General features: G+C 39.8%; 1 protein-coding gene across 1 annotated transcript; it reads right to left on the reverse strand.

The window, feature by feature from the left end:
• On the reverse strand, nucleotides 467-23660 carry LOC109224002 (sodium/proton antiporter 1). The gene is made up of 10 exons (XM_019388534.1): nucleotides 23388-23660; nucleotides 21422-21598; nucleotides 21199-21327; nucleotides 10325-10501; nucleotides 9291-9397; nucleotides 8015-8135; nucleotides 2788-2849; nucleotides 2384-2686; nucleotides 901-1195; nucleotides 467-817 (listed from the first exon to the last, which is right to left on the reverse strand). Exons 1-10 carry the CDS (start codon nucleotides 23574-23576, stop codon nucleotides 698-700), a joined length of 1680 nt encoding a protein of 559 aa, XP_019244079.1. The 5' UTR covers nucleotides 23577-23660; the 3' UTR covers nucleotides 467-697.

Below are 24687 nucleotides of genomic sequence, written 5' to 3' on the forward strand. Positions count from 1 at the left end.
ATTGAGGCATGAAATGCGATATTTACGTTTTTCCTCTCTTAGACAGCTGGACATACCTATTTTTAAGGTGATTGCCATTGCTGTATTCATGAATACATGGCGCGAATACATGTGAATACATGCATGTATAGCTGGATGCCCTGATTTTGGACGCTTTTTACTGCTGTATTCATGAATACATGTGAATACATGCGCGTACAGCTCGACTGCCCTGATTTTAGGCGCTTTTTGCTGCTGTATTCATGAATACATGTGAATACATGCGCGTACAGCTGGACTGCCCTAATTTTAGGCACTTTTTGCTGCTGTATTCATGAATATAGCAGCGCGAATACATGTGAATACATGCGCGTACAGCTAGACTACCCTAACTTTTAGGCGCTTTTTGCTGCTGTATTCCATAGTAGCTATAGGAAGTAATTATGCATATGGTAGCTATAAGAAGTTAATAGCCACTAAACAATAGTGGTTTCTGAAAATTCCTCTATTACTAATGCACTCTCACATTACATTATTAATTTATTGATGACAAATCAATAAATTACATTATGGCCCTGAAATCCTCAGCCCCACCCTCTCCCCCAACCAACACATTTCATCTCCACCACTAAAAGTCATATGTGTTCATATATTTGCTCACTCACTAAACAATCAGATGAACTAATAGCTTCAATGATCAAATGCCCATCTGAATGAGTTATGAACCATGAAGAAAAGGAACTTGAGCCAGAGCTGTGGGAAGTGAGATGTTGAGATTATGTGTTGCTAGATATGCAGCAATACCGGCAGCATAGCCAGCAAAAGCAAACCCACTAACCTGCAGAGATAGAAAATAACAAATTATAATAGCAGAAATGTTTATTATTTTCCAAGTGGAGCATCATATAGCAGCAATGGTACCTTTTTCATATACCAAAAGAAGTCGACCTTTTCCATTCCCATAAATGCTACTCCAGCTGCTGAGCCAATTACTAGCATGGATCCACCAGTACCTGCACAAAATGCTACTAGTTGCCAGAACTCAGAATCTTGGGGAAAGGAGGATAGGTCGTACATTCCCATTGTGGCTGCAACCAGAGGAACATTGTCTATGATTGCTGAAACAACTCCAATTGCGCTCGCAATAAGTTCAGTGCTTGGGATATGAGCATCGAGGTAATTTGCCAATTCTCGCAGAATACCTGCTGCCTCCAAGCTATGGAAAGGATGTTAATACACCAGAACAACTAAGTAATGCTAAGCTTCCTAGTTCAGATGGCATGGATAACAGTTGATAGTCACACAGTGCATGAGCAAAACACAGAGTAATAGATCCTACACCCACCCCAAATCCTAGAAGAACAATAAGATTTTCCCAATGATTTCACTTATAGAGGTTTACTCCTATTAATACAACAGCAACATACCCAGTATTATCCCACACCGTGGGGTTACTCCTATTAATAAATACTTAGAACTAGTTCATACCAAATGCCCTCGATTGCAGATTTTTTAACAGAGCTAGCTCACAACATCTATCGCACCAATATCATGCTATTCTCCAACCAAAGGAGGGCAACACCTGACCAGCTTCCTGGGTGGGGTTGGATCACCGCAGTGAGAAAATGCCCCACTTTTAGAACTATGGAAAAGGATTTTGAACATAGGGCCAATTTTTTTTTTTTTTTTTTGGTTTTTCACCCGGTATCTAGTATCCGCATTGGGGTCCGACTAAATCCGGAATTGTGCCAGGAAGTCCCACATTAAGGTTAAAGTGCTCTCTAAGTCTAACAAAGGCCACCCATACCCAGGGCTCGAACCCAAGACCTCTGGTTAAGGATGAAGGAGTACTTACCACTCCACCACAACCCTTGTTGGTGTATATAGGAACAAGTTCACATCATCTACATGTAATTTCAGAATGGGGTGCATTACCTCATGTAAATTACTCCAAATCATTTAAAAGATCGTGTAATTTACATTAAGTAATATGATGTATGAACCTATTCTTCTATCAAGAGAAGGGTATTGCGTGCATTTTTTTATTACTATGCTGCTGTAAGGAGAGAGGGAAGAAATATGAAATTTTTCCATAAAATATTTACTCAAGTAGTGAAGGTTGCACAACAGCGATCCAAGTACCAGAATTCTTGCTGTCAACCACAATTTATTTTTATCATTTGCCAAATTCAGTAATTAACTGACATCTCATAGTAGAAAAGACCAGAACATTTTTCTAGTCAATAGAAGCAAAAAAGGAAAAAGATTGCATTAATGTGAAATATGTGAATTTTGCACAAACAAGCATGTATTAAGACACATGAGAATATGTCATGATAGATTAACCATTCTGCTACGATATTGGAGGCAGAAACAATTAACAACCCAAAGGATTCTTCAATACCTGCTAACGGACAATAAGATTCCGAGGAAGAAAAGAGCTCCTTGAGTGTCAATGCGTGATAAAGCCTGTGGTACTTTCAGTCGCTGTCTTTCTGATTCTCCATAGTGAATTGCATCTGTGATTATCCAAAGAACTCCCAGTCCAAGCAGCATACCCATGTATGGTGGCAAACCAGTCAAGGCCTTGAAAACTGGTACAAACACTAAAGCCCCAAGTCCTACTGAGAAAACTAGCTGTCCTCGAGGAGCCATCTGTTCGGATGCCAGAACATCTGCGGAATTTTGTCCTTTCCCGTTTACTTCACTGAACACGGGAATAATATCACATATAGTTTCTTTCCTACTCTATTGCTTGAAATATTTCCGAAACTCAAGAAGCTCTTTAGGTCTATGCTATAAATGTACCTTGTAAGGGACAGCAGAGCCAAAGGAACAGCTAGAGAAACTGCTGATGGTAAAAATAAGTCCTGCGAAAAAATAAAGTGCATTGCACTTGTTACCAAGACTGGAATAGAAACTTCACTTGGCAACTGAAGTAAAGAGTTCTTTAAATGAAGACTGGACAGGCTTAGACATGATCTAGCAGGGTGAGAGTTCCAGAGATTAATGTACTAATTTTCAAAATATAACTGTGTGAAAGATTATGAAAGTCAATTGTTTTTTTTTTTTGTTTAAATGAATATACGCTGTGGATAGAACCAGTGGCAGCATTGAAATAAAACTTCCTTTATCACTAAAAACTTATATACTTCTTTCTTCCCCCTTCTTTCCGTCTTGCATACTTAATTCCATAACTAAGTGCAGTTTGAGAGAATGCAACTGAGTTGTAAGCATCATGCATTCATTTCAGCTCTACCTTCATCCATAGCGTCGAATATATATCCAACTAAACTTAAATGAGCATTCTCTCCTCTCTTCTCTCTTCTCTCTCTCCTCTCCTCTTCTCTTTCTGAACCCTAAGCAGCCGGCAAAGAGCAGTCACTGCTGGCGACTGAAAATCCGACGACAGCAGCAGGTAGACCCCCTTCTCTCTCCTCTCCTCTCTCTCTCTCTCTCTTTCTCTTATCTTCTCTCCTCTCCCCCTCTCTCTCCCTTCTGAACCCTAAGCAGACGAAAGAAGAGCAGCCATCGCCGGCGTCTGCTCCCTTTCCACCCCTGTCTGACCTGCTCTCTTCTCACTCTCTAGCCCCCCCTTCCTCCCTCCCTCCCTCCCTCCCGTCAGCCGCATCTCAACAAGTAAAAGGCAGTCTATCCGACCCCTCTTTTCTTCCTCTCGGTCTTGTTCCTTTTCATTGCAGGACTTCGGGACGAGACAGCAGACAGTGGAACCGGTGCGTGGGTGGAAGCACTATTTTGTCATCTCCGACTACTAATCAGGCCCACGTTTCCGTACAGTCACATTACCGGCAGAATTTTTCCACACTGGTGGTCACATCTTCAGTTCCAATGTGGTCCAATAACTTCGGGCAGCTTTCCGGCGAGCTTCACCGTTTCCGGCGACTAAATTCCTCGACTACAACACCAGGTTCTACCGTTCTTGTTCTATTATATTCTATTGCCTGTTCATTCTTTGATATTAGTTGTGTGTATCCAGTTTATTGTTTTGTTCTTTCTTATTAGTTGTGTATATACTGTTTCTTGTTGTGTTCTCCAAGACTTGTTATATTTTTCTTGTGTTCTATTTGCCTGTGCCGGCAGTCTTTTATTGTGTTTAATACATCTTTTTTGGTTGCCTCGCCGGCTACCCGTAGTTGGATTGATTGCTCTAGGTAGACAACACTTGCTTGCTTTTCGGTACTTGCAATTAGTGTCTATAAGTTTTAAGTTATCATCTATATCATTTTGACTGCCCCGCATGCATAGTGGTAGATTAGAAACGAGGTAGATCAACTGCCCTAGTGCTTGCTTGTTTTACTATACTCGTAGTAGCGCCTTTTGAGTTTTTTTTTAGCCTTTCGAATTCTTAGCTTATATTCCTTTGTTTTCGCTCTTTGCTATTTAAGTGGTAGTGATTACTTAATACCCCTTAGACTATAGTGGCTGTGGTGAATGATGGCAGTGTAAGGTCATGTCCTCGGGTGGGGCGGGGGGTGGGGAGCAAGGATGGTAAAGGGGTTAAGGGAGCCTCTAGGCTGAGAGTTGGGTCCTGGAACATAAGGACATTGGCGAGGAAGTCTATAAAGTTAGCTAAGATTCTCCAGAAGAGGAAGATCAACATAACATGTGTCCAGGAGACTAGATGAGTGGGTACTAAAAGGCACGGGATGTAGACGGGTTTAAACTGTAGTACTCAGGAGACTAGATGAGTGGGTACTAAAAGGCTCGGGATGAAGACAGGTTTAAACTGTAGTACTCAGGAGGCGCTGGGACAAGAACGAGGTAGGTATTTTAGTCGACGAGGGACCTCAGGGAGCTAGTGGTCGAGGTTAGGAGGGTAACAATAGGTTGATGAGTATTAAGCTTGTAGTTGGAGGGTTTACTGTAAACGTGATTAGTGCATACGCTCCTCAGGTAAGCTTGGACCTGGAGGTCAAGAGGCGATTTTGGGAGGATTTGGAAGAGGTGGCGTGTAGTATCCCGCACACCAAGAAGCTTTTCATTGGAGGGGATTTCAATGGCTATATTAGCGCTAATGCTAGGGGTTATGATGATGTGCATGCAGGTTCGGTTTTGGGGATAGGAATGAGGGAGGTACCTCAGTGTTGGATTTCGCTAGAGCTTTTGATTTGGTGATAGCTAACTCGAGTTTTCCGAAGAGGGAGGAGCACCTGGTCACCTTCCAGAGTTTGGTGGCCAAGATTCAGATTGATTACCTTCTCTGCAGAAAATGTGATAAAGGTTTATGCACTATTTGCAAGGTCATCCCGAGTGAGTATCTCAAGACGCAGCATAGACTCCTAGTAATGGACCTGGAGATCAAGAGGAGTAGGAGGAAAAAGGTGATGTGCAGGCAACCTAAGATCAAGTGGGGTAACTTGACTAAGGACAAAACTCAGAAGTTGGGGAAGAGGTTGCTGGCTATAAGGGCATGGCGGAGTAGGGGGGACGCGACTAGGATGTGGACCACGACGGCGAATTGCATTAGGAAAGCTGCTAGAGAGATCTTAGGGGTCACGAAGGGTTATTCTTGGGGTCACAAAGGGAACTGATGGTGGAATGGAGAGGTCCAAGATAAAGCGGAAGCCAAAAACGCGGCTTATTTGAAGTTAGTGCAGAGTACAAACGAGGAGAAAAGGACATATCAGGAGTGTTAGAAGAAAGCAAAGAAAGAAGCGAAGTTAACAGTTACGGTGGCGAAGCCTACATCGTTTGGATATCTGTACGAGGAACTCGGGGTCAAAAGCGGAACCGATTGGCCAAGGTGAGCGAGAGAATGGCCCGTGACTTGGACCAAGTGAAGTGCATCAAAGACGAGGACGGCAAAGTATTGATGGACGAAGCACATATTAGGTGAAGATAGCAGACATACTTTCATAAACTATTGAACGAGGAGGGCAACATAAGCATCGTGCTGGGTGAGTTGGAGTGCTGGGTGAGTTGGAGCACTCCGAGAGTCGGCGTGATTTTAGGTATTGTAGTCGTATGCGTAAGATGAGCAGGGGCAGATCGACGGGACCAAACAAAATCCCGGTGGAATTTTGGAAGAATGCGGGCCGAGCAGGCTTGGAGTGGCTTATTGGGTTATTTAATTTATTTTCAAGACAAAGATGATGCCCGAAGATGGAGTACGATGGTTCCGTTTTACAAAAACAAGGGTGATTGATATCCAAAATTGCAACAACTACAGAGGTATAAAGTTGTTAAGTCACAATATGAAGGTTTGGGAGAGGGTGGTAAAAGTCAGGGTGAGGAGAAGCGTTCGACTGCGGAAGCTACTCATCCGGTGGGGAGATTAGTGGAGCAGTATAGGGAAAGGAAGAAGGACTTGCATATGGTGTTCATTGACCTTGAAAAAGCGTACAATAAAGTTCCGAGGGAGGTTCTGTGGAGGTGTTTGGAGGTTAGCGGCATTCCGGTAGCGTACACTTAGGGTAATTAAGGATATATAGTGCTAAGACTAGGATGATGAGTGTGGGGGGTGACTCGGAACACTTCTTAGTTGTGATGGGGCTGCACCAGCCTGTTTGTTTTTGCCTTGGTGACGGACATACCAACGCGACACATCGAAGGGGAGGTGCCATGGTGCATGTTATTTGCCGATGATATAGTGTTGATCGACGAGATGCGAGGCGGGGTTAACGCGAGGTTGGAGGTTTGGAGACAGACCTTGGAGTCTAAAGATTTCAAATTGAGCAAGACCAAAATAGAATACTTGGAGTGTAAATTCAGTGACGGGACTCATGAAGCAGACATGGATGTGAAGCTTGATACTCAAGTTATCCCCAAGAGAGATAGTTTCAAGTATCGAGTTTATTATTCAAGGTAAACGGGAGATAGACGAGGATGTCACATATCGTATTGGAGCGGGATAGATGAAATGGAGGCTCGCATCCGGCGTTCTATGTGATAAGAATGTGCCGCCAAGACTTAGGGGTAAAATTTACAGAGTGGTGGTTCGACCAACTCAGTTGTATGGGGCTGAGTGTTGGCCAGTCAAGAACTCCCATGTGCAGAAGATGAAAGTAGCAGAAATGAGGATGTTAAGATGGATGAGTGGGTGTACCAGGAGAGATAAGTTTAGGAATGAAGTTATTCGGGACAAAGTGGGAGTGGCCTCCGTAGAGGGCAAGATGTGGAAGTCGAGGCTGAAATGGTTTGGGCACGTTAAGAGGAGAAGCATAGATGTTCCTGTTAGGAGGTGTGAGAGGTCGGCCATGGCGGGTTTGAGAAGAAGTCGAGGTAGGCCAAAGAAGCACTAGGGGGAAGTGATTAGGCAGGACATGGCGCTATTTTAGCTTACCGAGGACAGAACCCTTGATAGGAGGGTGTGGAGGTCGAGAATTAGGGTAGAAGGTTAGTAAGGAGTTGAAAGTTTCTCCTTTTCTTACCAGTAGTATTAGTAGCACGCATGTACCTTCTTATTCTCAGATCTATATTACGTCATGTTGTTTAGTTTGTTTCAGTTATCGTATTTCCCTGTTGTTACTATTTTGGTACTATTCATTCTTTTTCTCCCTCATTTTCTTCTCTCACCCTTTTCTTTCTTTTTCTTCTTTTCTTCTTCTTCTTCTTTTCCTCCTTCTCACCTTTTCCGAGCCGAGCGTCTATCGGAAACAACCTCTCTATCTTCACTAGGTAGGGGTAAGGTCTGCATACACACTACCCTCCTCAGACCCCACTTGTGTGAATATACTCGGTTTGTTGTTGTTGTTGTAAACTTAAATGAGCATTCCTCTACTTAGAATGGGGTTATAGTTTCCTCCAAAGCCAATGCAAGCATGTTTTCTGGCCAAGTCAGTGTATGTACGGTTATATACTGTTTAATATGACATTAACAATGTTATGAAAATCATGCGTATGTAGACCAATCATCATTCAATATTGGAAGCTATACCAAATGACAATCAGTCATCCGGTGCTTTCTTGATAATTCCTTCTCGCCCTTTTCTCTTAGATTGTTTTTGCCGTTATGACACAAGGAAAGATGTGCATGCAAGAAAATAGAAGCAGTCAGATAGAAAAATTCAAGAACCTTCATTGTTGACAACGTGGATATTTGCCCGTGTATCCAGAGCATTGTAGTTGTAACATCACCTATGGGAGTCCATGCTCCGCCAGCATTTGCTGCTATAACCACAACAGCACCAAGAAGCCTGCGAACAAATACTTTACAGATAATTTACTTCTTACAGTAAAGACATCTGAACCTTCAGAAAAAGGATACATGAGCAAGAAACTGGTACGTATAGGAGCAAGACAAAGTAATTATAAATGGTCAATATTCATCTCATGAGAAGTTTCTCGGGCCCATCCCTCAAACTTAAGATTTATTGTATAAGGGGCTGGAAGATCCACAATTTTCACAGTTTGAAGATTGTTAATTTGAACACCATATTCAGCTTTTAAGGCTGAACAAACAAAAGCTAGAAATAGTTCAGAATTCTGGGAAAATACTCAAAATGAATAATAGCCAGAGATACTAGAGAGTCTAGTCTATCCTTGGACAGAAAGGCAAACATGATTTGTTTCCTTAGGAGTCGTTTGGTTCGCAAACAAGTTATACCGGGACTATAATGTGGGGATTATAAGACGGGGAGTAAATAACGACGGGATTATTTAGTGGATATACTTTGTTTTGTAGATGTTTGGTTCATTGGATCAGAAATGGGATAAAGGGAGTATAATATAAAACATATGTTTGGTTTTACAATAGATAAACTTGGATAAACTTTTAGTTTCAGTTTTAACCTTAGCCTTCTTAAAGGACTTTAGGAGAAGAGCTATGGAGAAGAACATTCATTAAATGACCATTCTATCCCGAGATTATTTTTCATTATCCCATGAAACAAACAACCCCTAAAAGAATAAGAGTAAAGTTCTAGAAGACACTGATCGATAAGGTACTTATTGCTCTTAAAACATCGCATCACATGCAACCATTCTACTGTGTTCTTCATTCATAAATTGAATATAATAGGTCCTCATAAGAAGCTTTCACAAATTGAATTGAAAGAAACTTGAAGTAATACAAAGTTGCATCTTGGGAAGATCCGGGCTTTTCATTTCTCTTATAGACACCCAACTTGCTTCAACATGTACATCCCTATTTCTTTCCTCTCCTTTTTCTCTAATTCAAATATCAAAACTTCTTGAGACTTCTGGCAATCAATATCATCAATCGTGCATACTTCCAAGATCAAATTAGAACTTTAGATGAAGTATGAGAGCAAGCATAGAGTAAAAAACCTTAGTATCTTAGCTCCTATTAGAAGGTTGTACAGATGAGGCTCAAAGATGCTCATACTTACTTTCGGTATTCTGAAGGCGGTGCCAGTTTCCTCAGTAAGGAGACCATCACTATAGTAGAAGTCAGGTTATCCAGGATTGAACTAAGGAAGAAAGTCACAAAACCTACCTGAAATTTTCAATTAAACATTAAGCACATCAGAAAGTTAATAACAACAGAAGGAAACAAGCAGCATACGAAAATGTTGAAACAGTCTGAACTCTCAGGTATTTCATATTATTGAGTCGTTGTTTTCATAGGTGGCGTTTAGTGTGTAATTCATCTATGTACGTCATGTACTTCATCTAACAAGGACAATTATACTACCCTCAGTCTGCTGTGCATTATAGAATCCTAAAATATCTAGGAGTGATATCAAATTTAAATTAAATACTCACAACATAGACTACTAAGAACCGACTACTAAGAACCGTTACGATTGAAAGGAACTTGGAAGCCAAATTATATGTGAAATGCGTACAACAAAGACTATTAAGATCCATCAATTAATAGAAAACCCTCTCCAAGAGCACTGTGCATCTCTGATCTCTGTATTGAAGAAACAATGAGTATTTCTTATTTTGAGAATTGTCAATTCCTAAAAGAAGACTTTCGAACATAAGAAAATGGTAGATGCCTAACTCTCTAGCATGAAGACTTCCCCCCTCAGCACATGCATTTTACAAAAAGAGTACTATGACTGAAAATGTTGCGACAAAACATGGGCCTCAATAGATTCCTAAATCGGTAGGGAAAGTGGACCTTCTGTCATCATCCACTTATATTAATCCTTCTTATTCTGATAATTCTTCAATTTACGGGGAATTACTTAAATTATCATATTATTTTGAAGGGTAATTATCACACTAATTTGAAGAGTACACTGTACAGTCAATAAAATAATGAATTTATGAAAAATGAGACCAGAATCTGTGTTTGCTAGACTAAAAGCAAGATATTACAGAATCTCCAGATTCAGAGAAAAGAACAAAGAACTGCTTAGCTAAACAGAGCCGAAGAGTGATTTGGAACAGAAAACATTAATGAAGCACTAACCACCCAAAGCAGAGTTTTTGGCTTGCGAGTAGTGATGTTGTCAGTAACAAGCTTAAATCCCTGATGAGCATCAACTATCTCAACAATGGTCATCGCACCAAGTAAAAAGAACACTATTTCACTAACTTCAGCAGTTGCATGTGACAATTCTGAAAGAGCTATGTCATTTGAAGGAGCCTGCCAAGGACATAAAAAAAGAGTGTAAAAATGTCAAACAACACTTGGACGGAAGATAAAAAGACATCTTCGCTCTAAATTCCATAATTGTTAATAAGAAAACCATCCTAGAGCTTGTTTCGATGATCATTCAATCTCTATGATTATCATCTTATTTCACGTATGCTGGCAAAATTCGTCATAAAAACAAAATGTTTGGAAAGCTACTTTCCACATTATGGATGAAAACTTTTATTCAGAGTTCACCGATAGTTTTCATCTTGCACCACATTATTTGGGTGTTAACAAAAAAAAATTATTTAATCCTATCATGTGAATGATTAGAGATGCAGCTTAGTTTATACCGATGTCTATAGTCATATTATTCCTACCGAAAATGCAAATAAGTAAGATCATAGCACGAGTATAGAAAACAAGTTCAAGTGTAATAGAAAGAATACAGACCGATTAGCGACCCACTTTGGACAGGGTGTACCTGATTGCTAAGATACTTCACCACATACACTTTCCATTGAACACTGTGGTATTATTAATGGCACAGCTGATAGCATAGACTAGAAAGTAGCTGTGTGTTGAAACTTGAAAGCATCTATTATTTGGGAGATGTTGAGTTGTTTACTTGTTGAAAAGTTTAGAACGTGCCCCATTCACTTGCCAAGTTATATAATATTCTAAGATATATAAAACAAAATGGACTCTTTTCCATTTAATATTTTGATGGTCTAAACAGGATCCACATTTGGAGGAATTAGTAGGTGCACTGGACCTTCCAGTTTTAATTGTAAATTTTACTTTCCTTGTGTCTTAGCGGAAGGAGGAGGAGCACCACAGCGCATACAAGTTAAAAAGTAGTATGTTGTAGATAGCTAAATAATCCTAGTCCCACATGAAATAGGGGTAGAATATGTATTCTGTATAGTTAAAAATAGGGCTCAGTGTATTATAGTTAAATCAACAGTATTCTTTTACCATGCTAATTCTTACATGGTATCAAAGCGGCAGTGAAAAAACATCCGGGAAAGGTAAGCCAGCCAAAATAGTCATTGTGTTCAATTCCGGCGACGGTTTTAAGGGCTGATTTGCGTTCTCTCTTTTTCCCTTAGTGTTGTGCAAAATCCAGCACCACCACAAGGTTCCGATATCAGAGGCGACCAAACCCCAGTAAGTTTCTCCGGCAAAGTCCCCTCCACGCGCCTCCATGCGCCTATAAGATCTATGAATCTGGCGGTGTGTCTGTCTCACGCGCCGACGCATGTGAGCTTCTCCGGCAAAATTTCGACTAGATTTTCTTTTTGCAGCGAGGTCGCCATGCAATTCCGAGTAGACCCATAATTTTTTAAATTTTTTTTGAACAGCCAGACTAGGATTCCGGCGTAGTAATTGTTTTCAGGCCACTTTCAGTCTATCTCAGTTAGAATTCAGTCTATTTGAGGATTATTTACTTAGAACAACTATGTCTCTCGGATTTGATATTTTTGGTTCTAAAAACATAGGTGCTAGAAATTCAAGCTTCATGATTACTTCAAAGCCCTTAATGAGAAGCTCAAACTATTTAGCTCGGGCTTCCTCTGTCGAGTTGTGGTGCAAAGACCAAGGTGTTCAAGACCACTTAACCAAAAAGGCTAGTGAGGGAGATGAAAAGGCCAAAGCGGAGAAGATCAATGCTCAATTATATAGTATTTTATGGCGATTTATTGATTCCAAATTGATGCCCTTGTTTCGTCCATTCCAGACATGTCATTTAGTTTGAGAAAAGGCTCGCACTTTATACACTAATGACATATCTCGTTTCTACGATGTGATATCGCGGATGACAAATTTAAAGAAACAGGAATTGGATATGTCTACTTACTTGACACAAGAACAGGAAATCATGGATAAATTTGAGAAGTTGATGCAAGTTTCTGCTAGTATTAAAAAACAACAAGAGCAACAATAGAAGATGTTTCTAGTTCTTACATTCGCTGAACTTCCTAATGACCTTGATTCAGTACGTGACCAGATTTTCGCTAGTCCGACTATTCCTACAATTGACGAATTATTCTCTCGATTACTTCGTCTTGCTGCATCGCTAGTCACACAGTGATCTCACCATAGACAACTGACTCCTCTATTCTCGCATCCCAAACAATGAAAAATCGGGCATCTCAGACTATGGAGAATAAATGAGGAGGGGTCATTTTGGACGTACTCGTGAAGTTTGCTATTCTTTACATGGTCGACTACCCAAAAATGCTCATGTTGCTCATACCGAGACTACAGGTAATCAGAGATTTTCTTTATCTAAAAGGGAATATAATGTGTTCTATCGAGCAAGTAAGAAGACATCTCCACAAGTAGCCTCGATTGCTCAGACTGATACTTCTGTTGCTGGTAATTAGATTGTGGGTCGTGTCAGCTTAGGCAACGTACCCGAGCCACCTTTCCTCGTAGTGTTGAGAGTCGTGCAAAGTCTGTTTTATCTTTAGTTCATTCTGATATATGGCTCCTAGTAGAGTCAGTTCAACTTTAGGATTTCATTATTTTGTTATTTCCACTGATGATTATACAAGATGTACTAGGCTTTTCTTAATGAAAGATCATTCTAAGTTGTTTTCTATATTCCAGAGTTTTTGTACTGAAATAAAAAATCAATTTGGTGTTTCTATTTGCAATTTTCGCAGTGATAATGCCTTAGAATATTTATCCTCTTAGTTTCAGCAATTTATGACTTCGGAATTATTCATCAGACATCTTGTCCTTATACCCCTCAGCTAGGGGTGGGCATATATCGGGTAAAACCGATAACCCGAACCGTTAATTATTTATTGGGTTATCGACATTGGGTTATTGGGTTAACGGTTCGGTAACGGGTTAATTTTTTTTATTGGGTTATCGGTTCGGGCTCGGTTTGTCAATTCTGTTATTGGGTAAAACCGATAACCCAATAAGGATTAACTAATTTACTAGTTTACCCTCAAGTATATACATACTAGGGTTTCATAATTCATAGTTCACTCTTTGATTTCCCTATTCTTTCTCAGTTTCTCCGCCTAACGCTCTCACCAGTCAGCCCGTCAAGACTCAGGCCGGCGTCAGTCGCATCACGCCCTCACTAGTCAGCCCGTCAGGACTCAGGCCGGCGTCAGTCGCATTTCTCAGCTTCTTTCTTTCACTCTTCAGTCGCATTTCACTTCATTTCTCAGATCCATCAGATTCTTCAGTCGCATCTTCACTTCACTCTTCATTCGCATTGTAGTGTTGGACTATTAGTGTTGAACTCTCTTCTATTGTTGCAGATTTAGTTCTATTGTTCTATTGTTAGCAGAACTATTAGTTCTATGTTTAGCAGAACTATTTGATGAAGCTGTTCAGTCTTCAAAGCAATCGAAGGGTAGTGACTCAACTTCTCACTTTTTCTTTTGACATTTACAAAAATTGCATCACAAACATGTGCATCGTGGCTGACACTTGTATTTGTTATTCATTTAGATCCCTTGTATTTGCAGAAAGTGTCGAAGTGAAAATATGACTCATATTCTGTTTTTCGTCACTGACTGATATTTGGATTTTTGCTTATATTTTTTGGGTTGAAGAATGAAAGATAGAAACTTTGGTTAGTGTTTATTTTATTGGATGTTGTAGTAAATTTAAATTCTTGTGAAATAGAACAGTTCTGAAAAGAGTTTTAGCAAGACAGTTCTTAAAATCTTATAAAACTGTTTTAGCAAAACAGTTTTATAACGAAACAGTTTTATACATTGCGAAATTATTTTAGTTGTATTATCTTATCGGGTAAACCGATAACCGAACCGATAATGATCGATAACCGATTAATCGATAACCGACAACCAATATCTTATCGGTTTGGTTATCGGGTTATGATATTTGTAAACCGATAACCGATAGGCAAAACCGATAATATTCATAACCGAACCGAACCGAACCGAACCGAACCGACCGATGCCCACCCCTACCCTCAGCAGAATGGGCTTGTAGATGGAAAGAATAGGCACCTCATTGAGACTGCTCGCACACTTCTCATTCAGTTCCATATTCCGCTACGTTTTTAGGGCGATGCAGTTCTCAAGGCTTCTTACTTGATTAATCAGATGCCTTCATCTTCCATCTAGAATTAAGTCCCGCATTCAGTATTATTTCCTCCGTCACCCATATACTCTCTTCACCCTTGTATTTTTGGGAGCACATGTTTCGTTCATAACTTAGCCCCTAGGGAAAATAAGTTAGCTCCTCGTGCTCTCAATTGTGTCTTCATTGGTTATTCTCTTCAAAGGGATATTATTGCTACTCACCTAATCTTCGTAGGTACGTTGTGTTAGCTGATGTCACATTTGTTGAGTCCCGTCCCGACTTTACCTCTTCTGACCATATTAATAAATTTAAGGTCTTATCTATACCAACTTTTGAGGAGTCTAATATTGCTCCTCTTATATCCCCAGCCACGGAAGTCTTACCCATATCAATTTTTAAGGAGTCTACTATTGCTCCTCCAACATTCTCAGCTGTAGGAACACCACTCTTTGACTTATCGTCGTCATCCGCATCCAGCATCAAGCTCCGCTTATTCACATTCGGCACCTGACCCTGCTCCTACTGCGGACTTATCTCCTCCTAGTCCACCGATTGCACTTCGAAAAGGTATACGATCCACACTTAATCCTAAATTCATAATATGTCGATTTAAGTTATCGTCGTCTGTCATCACTCTATTACGCGTTTGTATCATCTTTTTCCTTTATTTCCATCCCTAAGCCTACAGATGAAGCACTATCTCATCCAGGATGGCGACAACTATAATTAACGAGATGTCAGCTTTACATGCGAGTGGTATTTGGGAGATTGTTCCTCTTCCCTCGGGTAAATGTATTGTTGGTTGTTGTTGGGTTTATGCAGTCAAAGTTGATCAAATGCCCAGGTTGATCGACTTAAGGCCCGCCTTGTTGCCAAAGGGTATACTCAAATATTTGGGCTAGATTACAGTGATACTTTGTCTCCTGTGACTAAAATAGCACCAATCCGCCTTTTTCTATCCATGGTTGTTATTCGCCATTGGCCTCTCTATCAGTTGGACATTAAGAATGCTTTTCTTCACGGTGACCTTGAGGATGAAGTTTATATGGAGCAACCACCTGGTATTGTTGCTCAGGGGAGTCTAGTGGTCTCGTATGTCAGTTGCGTCGGTCACTCTATAGTCTAAGGAAGTCTCCTCGAGCAAGGTTTAGTAAGTTCAACACAATTATTCAGGAGTTTGGCAAGACTCGTAGTGAAGCTGATCACTTTGTATTTTATCGGTATTCTGCTTCAAATCTCTGTATTTATTTAGTGGTTTATGTTGACGATATTGTTATTACCGATAATGATCAGGATGGTATTACTAAGTTGAAGCAACATCTCTTTCAGCACTTTCAAATTTACAATTTGGCAGATTAAAGTATTTTCTAGGTAGTGAGGTCACCCATTCTAGGTCAAGTATTGTGATCTCATAATGAAAGTATACCTTAGACATTCTTGAGGAGACATGAATGACAGGCTGTAGACTGGTTGAGACTCTTATGGATTCGAGTTCTAAACTTCTGCCAGGATAGGGGAGCCAACGATTTTACAAGATATAGACGGCTAGTTGGTAAGTTAAATTATCTCACAGTGACTACACATAGTCACTGACATTTCCTTTCCTGTGAGTGTTGTGAGCCAGTTTATGAATTCTCTTAGTGATAGTCATTGGGATGCAGTTGTCCGCATCCTTCGGTATTGTTAGTTTCATTGTACGAATAGTAGTAAATAACCCTAATCCCATACGTATTAGGAGTAAGACATGTATTGTATATATATGGCTCATTGTATCATTGTCAATTAATCAATAATATATTTTCTCCCGTGCATTCTCGCATGGTATCAGAGCTTCAGTGAGAAAATTATAGCTGTGCGTCATTCCAGCAACTTCCGGGAAGAAAGACCTCGTCGCCGTGCAATTTTCCGGTGACTTAGGAGGTTGTCCGTAACAAAATCACTTTCCGTTGGTGTTGTGCAAAAACCAACACCACCACAGGGTTCCCAAGGTTCCGGCGACTACAGTGATTTTTCCAGCAGCTACAGTGATTTTTCCGGTGTGAACAGTGATCCCCAGAAAATTTCTGACCTTTTCCGGCGTGAACATTATAATGTCATTCTTAGAAGCCTTAGACTCACAATTCGTTGGATTGAATGCATTAAATCCAATCCAGATGGTTTCTTTACTGGATTATATTGAGTTCCTTCAATACAAAGCACGTAAACAGACATCTTCAGGATTAGCCTCCGTTGTTCCAACAAATAGTAGCATGACTGGTGTCTCCCAATCTTCACCTTCTGAGTCTTGGGTCATTGATTCAGGTGCATGTGATCATATTTCTGGTAACAAATCTCTTTTCACTAGTATCTCATATTCTCAATCTCTTCCAACAGTCACAATGGCCAATGAGTCTCAAGCCATGGCAACTGCAATAGGTCAAGCAAGTCCACTTCCTTCCTTACCTTTAGACTCAGTTCTTTATGTTCCTGGTAGTCCTTTTAATCTCATAGCCGTTAGTCGCTTAGCCAAATCACTTAAATCTGCTGTTCTATTCCTTGATGACCTTGTTTTTATACAGGAACGTAGTACGGGGCGGATCATTGGTACCGGACGTGAATCAGATGGACTTTATTACCTTATCCTTGCAAAATCACATGGACTCGCATCTTGTCTTCCTCCAATAACTTGTCCCGTTACAGATTCACCAGATTTATTACATAAACGGTTAGGACATCCCAGTTTGCCAAAACTTCAGAAAATGGTACCTGGCTTATCTCACTTGTCCACTCTAGAGTGTGAGTCGTGTCAGCTCGGTAAGCATACCCGCTCCCATTTCCCGGGGCGTCTTGATAATCGAGCAGAGTCACCTTTTACTTTAGTCCATTCAGATGTTTGGGGTCCTAGTCGGGTTAGTTCTACCTTAGGATTTCGCTACTTTGTCAGTTTCATTGATGATTATTCCAGGTGCACTTGGATATTTTTGATGAAAAATCGATCTGAGTTGTTTTCTATTTTCCAGACCTTCCACGCTGAAATTCAAAATCAATTTGGGGTTTCTATCCGCACATTTCGTAGTGATAATGCCCTAGAGTATTTGTCTTCCCCATTTCAGCAGTTTATGAACTCCCATGGGATTATTCATCAAACATATTGTCCGTACACATCCCAACAAAATGGGGTAGCTGAAAGAAAGAATAGACATCTTATTGAAACTGCTCGTACCCTACTCATACAATCTCATGTTCCGCTGCGTTTTTGGGGGGGGATGCAGTTCTTACATCTTGTTATCTTATTAATCGTATGCCATCTTCAGCTATCGAAAATCAAGTTCCATTTTCTGTCCTGTTTCCTCACTTACCTTTGTTCTCTCTTCCACCCTGTGTCTTTGAGAGTACGTGCTTTGTTCATGACCTTACTCCAGGAAAAGATAAGTTAGCTCCTCGTGCTCTTAAGTGCATATTTCTGGGTTACTCGAGAACGCAAAAGGGATATCGATGTTATTCTCCTGACCTTCAGCGATTTCTTATGTCTGCTGATGTTACCTTCTTTGAAACCCAATCATACTTCACAGGTCCAGTTAATCACTTAGATATTTCTGAGGTGCTACCCGTTCCTTCTTTTGGAGATTCAGTCCCTATCTCCCATTCATCTTCCTCCATAGCTCCACCGCCTACCTATAGCTCCAGTGCCACCGCCTAGTCCGGTTCAACCTTCTACAGCTCCACCACTCCTGACTTATCATCGTCGTCCGCCCCCAGCATCAGGCCCAGCTGATTCACGTCCTGCACCTGACCTTGCTAATACTGCGGACTTGTCTCCTCTTAATCAACCGATTGCACTACGAAAAGGTATACGGTCCACACTTAATCCTAATCCTCATTATATCGGTTTAAGTTACCATCGTCTCTCATCATCCCATTGTGCATTTGTGTCATCTTTGTCCTCTGTTTCCATCCCTAAGTCTACAGGTGAAGCACTGTCTCATCCCGGATGGAGACAGGCTATGATTGACGAGATGTCTGTTTTACATACGAGTGGTACTTGGGAGCTTGTTCCTCTTCCTTCGGGTAAATCGACTGTTGGTTGTTGTTGGGTGTATGCAGTCGAAGTTGGTCCAGATGGCCAGGTTGATCGACTTAAGGCTCGTCTTGTTGCCAAAGGATATACTCAGATATTTGGACTCGATTACAGTGATACTTTCTCTCCCGTGGCTAAAATTGCATCAGTCCGCCTTTTTCTATCCATGGCTGTTGTTCGCCATTGGCCTCTCTATCAGTTGGACATTAAGAATGCTTTTCTTCACGGTGACCTTGAGGATGAGGTTTATATGGAGCAACCACCTGGTTTTGTTGCTCAGGGGGAGTCTAGTGGCCTTGTATGTCGGTTGCGCCGGTCCCTCTATGGTCTAAAGCAGTCTCCTCGAGCCTGGTTTGGTAAGTTCAGCACAGTTATTCAGGAGTTTGGCATGACTCGTAGTGAAGTTGATCACTCTGTATTTTATCGACATTCTGCTTCAAATCTCTGTATTTATCTGGTCGTTTATGTTGACGATATTGTTATTACCGGCAATGATCAGGATGGTATTAGTAAGTTGAAGCAACATCTCTTTCAGCACTTTCAGACTAAGGATCTGGGCAGATTAAAGTATTTTCTGGGTATTGAGGTCGCTCAGTCTAGCTCAGGTATTGTGATCTCACAACGGAAGTATGCCTTAGATATTCTTGAGGAGACAGGAATGACAGGTTGTAGACCTGTTGACACTCCGATGGATCCGAATTCTAAACTTCTGCCTGGACAGGGGGAGCCTCTTAGCGATCCTGCAAGATATAGGCGGTTGGTTCGTAAATTAAATTACCTCACAGTGACTAGACCTGACATTTCCTTTCCTGTGAGTGCTGTGAGTCAGTTTATGGATTCTCCCTGTGATAGTCATTGGAATGCAGTCGTCCGCATTCTTCGGTATATAAAATCAGCTCCAGGCAAAGGCTTATTGTTTGAGGATCGAGGCCATGAGCAGATCGTTGGATACTCAGATGCTGATTGGGCAGGATCACCTTCTGATAGACGTTCTACGTCTGGATATTGTGTCTTAGTAGGAGGAAATTTGGTGTCTTGGAAGAGCAAGAAACAGAATGTGGTTGCTCGATCTAGTGCAGAAGCAGAATATCGAGCAATGGCTATGGTCACATGTGAGCTAATTTGGATCAAACAGTTGCTCAAGGAGTTGAAATTTGGTGAGATTAGTCAGATGGGACTTGTGTGTGATAATCAAGTTGCTCTTCATATTGCGTCAAATCCAGTGTTCCATGAGAGAACTAAACACATCGAGATTGACTGTCACTTTGTTAGAGAAAAGATACTCTCGGGGGATATTGCTACAAAATTTGTGAAGTCGAATGATCAACTTGCTGATATTTTCACCAAGTCCCTCACTGGTCCTCGTATTAGTTATATATGTAACAAGCTTGGTACATATGATTTATATGCACCAGCTTGAGGGGGAGTGTTAGTTTCATTGTATGAATAGTAGTAAATAACCCTAATTCCATACGTATTAGGAGTAGGACATGTATTGTATATATAAGGTTCATTGTATCATTGTCAACTAATCAATAATATATTTTCTCCCGTGCATTCTCACAGGTATATAAAATCAGCCTCAGGCAAAGGATTATTGTTCGAGGATCAAGGGCATGAGCCGATCGTTGGATACTTTGATCGTTGGATACTTTGATAATGATTGGGCAGGATCACCTTCTGATAGACATTCTAAGTCCGGGTATTGTGTTTTAGTATGAGATAATTTGGTGTCTTGGAAAAGCAAGAAACATAATGCGGTTGCTTGGTACAGTGTAGAAGCAGAATATTGAGCAATGGTTATGGCAACATGTGAGCTAGTTTGGATCAAACAGTTGCTCAAGGAGTTGAAATTTGGTGAGATTAGCCCGACGAAACTTGTGTGTGGTATCAAGTTGCCCTTCATATTGCATCAACTCCGGTGTTCCACGAGAGAGCTAAACACATTGAGATTGACTGTCACTTCGTCAAAGAAAAGATACTCTCAGGAGATTGTTACAGTTTGTGAAGTCGAATAATTAGCTTGCAGATATTTTCACCAAGTCTCTCACTGGTCCTCATATTAGTTACATATGTAACAAGCTCGGTACATATGATTTGTATGCACCGGCTTGAGGGGGTGTGTTAGATAATTATGTAAATAATCCTAGTCCCACATGGAATAGGAGTAGAATATGCATTGTGTATAGTTATAAAGAGGGCTCATTGTATTATAGTTAAATCAATAATATTCTTTTCCCGTGCTAATTCTCACAGTATGCTCATAATAAAGCAGCACTCTAATTCAAAACCAGATCAACAGTTTAGCAATAGTAAAGCTAGAACATTAAGTTGAACAAAGCAACAAGATATTTCCAAAAGAAGTTTCACGTAATGTAAGCCTTCATAAAGAGCATTAAAGGGCTAAAAGTAGGTGCAAGAAGTTGCTTTTTAGTAAGACTGAACAAACTTCCTATTACTGGTCCAGCTTACTTTCACTCTATCAAACATTCAATAGTCAACATAGCCTAAACTAAAGTAATCTCAACTAAAGATCATCTGTGGTTTCAAAGAGTGATGAAAGTCTTACCCCAATGCTTCGAATGGTCCATAAACTCACGGCCATCAGAAGCCCTACTCCACTTTTGTTGAATGCAAGAGACTCTTCAAATATGATGCCCATATATCCTAATCCAAACAACAACGCCATGGCAATATCCTGAAGCATGACAATTGATCAACCAAACGAAATTTCGGTAGGATAATTCATTAGTATGCCTTGAAATAAGATAATCAGGCTCCTGTTAAAACACCTGATTTGCAGCCACCCAAGATTGATTTATTGCTACTGTACCAGTGACGGCCGCGGCAAGAACTGCAAAGGCCTTCAGTAAATCTGTCTTTGGCTGGTAAGTAGCTTCAAATTCTTGTGAGCTCGTTTCATCAACTGAACATAAAGGATCACATGTTCCTGATGAAGTTGTTAGTTCCTGAAGCAAACCTAACACTTAGTAAAGTGAAAGTACAAGCCACTGCACTTTTCTTTAGTTGTCTTTTGTCTTCTTTTGCTATAATAATTAGAGATGGAACTACTATTCACACCACTGACTGATGGATAAATGCAAATATACTGTCAGAAGAACAGAGTACAGTTACAGGCCGTCCATCCATATTATAGAAGTGAACCTGAGACAACTTACTCTCACAGTGAATCTTAATGGCTATTAAAGTTCATGAAATGCATGAGGTCCTCTCCAAAAGTAATTTACTGTTATATATATATATATATATATATATATATATATATATATATATATATATCCCCTAACAACTTACTCACTCTTGAGGCCTCAACCTTAACTGCTGTTAAGTTCATCAAATGCATAAGGTCCTGAGACCTAAAGTTCTATTATGCTAGTAATATACTAATCCATTCTCTAAATTACAAGCAGTTGTGGAAACTATAATCAAGTTATTGACTAAGAAAGGAGAAATATATGATAAGGAATTAGGCTACATACTTAAAATTAGAAAAATACATAACTCGATGAGATGGAGACTAACACATGTATGACATATCAATAATCAGATAAGAAAAGCAAAAAGGAGCTTGCATTCCTAACTTAGCATAATATTAACCCTTGTAAAATCCATCTGGTTCCAAAGAAACCATCAGAGTATTTCCAAGAATCTAGCCAAACTGCTACATTATCAACAACAATCTATCAGAAAATCAATTAAGCCTCAATCTCAATCTTGTTGGAATCAACTGTATGATTCATCTGGAATCATTTCCCCAATTCAACCGAACTTCGTCACGATACTTGATAAGGATTCTCCAAAAATATGAATCAACTACGTCTTGATCCTGAACTAGTTAAGACTTGGCTATATGAATCAACTACAATCATTCCCCTCCAGTCAATCCCATTTCATCCAATATAAAATAATGGATTCTCCATGACTATCCAATATAAAATAATCGCTTCTCCAAGACTAGAAATTAAGTTTTTCCCTACAACTAAAGGTTCTATATACAACTCGACTATGCCTTAATCTCAAACTGGATGAACGTTAATGAGTTAAATGAACCCTCTTTAACTATTTTGCTTTATTCAGTCCCATTTCATTCCAATACTAAATAATGGGTTCTCTAAAATTGGAGGTTCTCTATATGAATCAATTATCTCATTCCCAAACTATGCGGGATTGACTATACGAGTCCTTCCTAAACATTTTGTAATATACATATTCAGCTCCATTTCATTCCAATACTAAATAATGGATTCTCTAAAACTAGAGGTGTTTTATATGAATCAACTAGCCTTGATTATACACTAGTTGTAGTCAGATATATGAATTTTCTGTAACCGTTCTACTTTATTCAATCTCATTTCATTCCAATACTAAATAATGGGTTAAGACAAGAGGTTCTCTGTACAAACCACCTATGCCTCTATCCACACTGTTTAGGGTCGACTATATGAATTCTCTGTGAATCATTCTGCTCTATTCAACTTCATTTCATTCCAATTCTAAATAATGGGTGCCTTAAAAATTAAATTTTCTCTACATGCACCTTAATCACTAAACTAATTGGGATATACTGCATTAATCCTTTATAACCATTCTGCTCTATTCAACCCCATTTCACTCCAACACTAGATATGGTCCTTAAGCATCATTATCCATAAACATAAAGGAAATTAAGGAATTTAATCCAACGAATTCATCAGTATACAAAATAATGAACTGATAAAATCAGGCAGCGAACTAAACCTCATTTTCTCTGGCTTTGTCTTCGGCTTTGGCGAGGACGCAATAGCGGTATCTGGGTCCATCACTGAATCTTGAAAAGCTAGTCTGAGGCAAAAGGGATGGAGCAGGAGAGGTTCTAATTGGGGGGTTCTTGAAATGAGTGTGAGAAGGGAAAATACAGTGGCTTTTGATTGGGAGAAACGTAGACATTAGTGGATGCCGGAGAGAAGTGGAGGCTCCGATAATCAGACAATGTAATCTCGACAACTGCAAACTGCATGTATAAAATTATCCTTAACAATATTCCTTTTCTTTTTTCCACTATATCCTTTAACAAAAATTAAAATTACATTAGGGAATTCAATTATTAATGAAAACTAGAAAATATGTATAATATACTTGAATCTTATGGTCATAAATATGTCATGTTGGTTATTGGAGTTAATGAGTTTATTAATTATAGAATGAATCATTTTTTTTAAAAATAGATTAAAAGGAAAGTAAGATACATTAATTGAAATGGAAGGAGTATTATATTTTTAGAAATTTTACATGCTATAGCTAAATAATGCACCCTAGTTATTATAAACCAAAATACTTTAAAAATATTATTATTCATAGCCACTTTTTACATTTTATAGCAACGTACAAATATATACAACTGATCCGTTAACTTTTCCCTCAACCCCTCTCTCTTTTCTCCCTCAACTCTCTCCCCTTTCCCTCTCTCTTCGTCATCGACAAGTGGATCCTCCATCTCTGTTATGTACAAGCAAGAATAAACCTCTGTGAGTTTGTTATCTTCGAGATCTCAAACCCTATGGTTTAGACTTACAAGAGAAACGCACTGAATATTTTGTATAACATCTACAATAGGAAATTTGCAAAAGAACCTGTTCGATACTGAGAGAACCGAACCGATCCAGCTGTTTTGGAGGGTTTGGGTCAAAGTTTGAGGCCGATTTAATGAAGGCATAATCATGAGTGATTCGTACTACCTTCTCTCATTTTCACTGTCAGATCCAGATCTGAAAATTACGAAGTCGCGATGAGTCCATTACCGGCGATGAAAATAATGGAGGAGGAAGATTGAAGGCATCACCATATCTGGATCTACCAGAGATGCTAGAATCTATGGCTTCTTCTCCTTCTTTGTATCTCACATCTGAGTGTATTCGTCTGACCGTATTTTGGTAGATACAACGTGATAGTGTATTCTCAGATCTGGCCGGATTTTTGTTCATCTCAATTTTTAGTTTTGATACAATATATACATTATTTTGCTTGACCGGAAGACGCCATCCCTGGCGAACTTTCTTCT

Source organism: Nicotiana attenuata, chromosome 3 (assembly GCF_001879085.1).
Source record: "Nicotiana attenuata strain UT chromosome 3, NIATTr2, whole genome shotgun sequence".
Lineage (NCBI taxonomy): Eukaryota > Viridiplantae > Streptophyta > Magnoliopsida > Solanales > Solanaceae > Nicotiana > Nicotiana attenuata.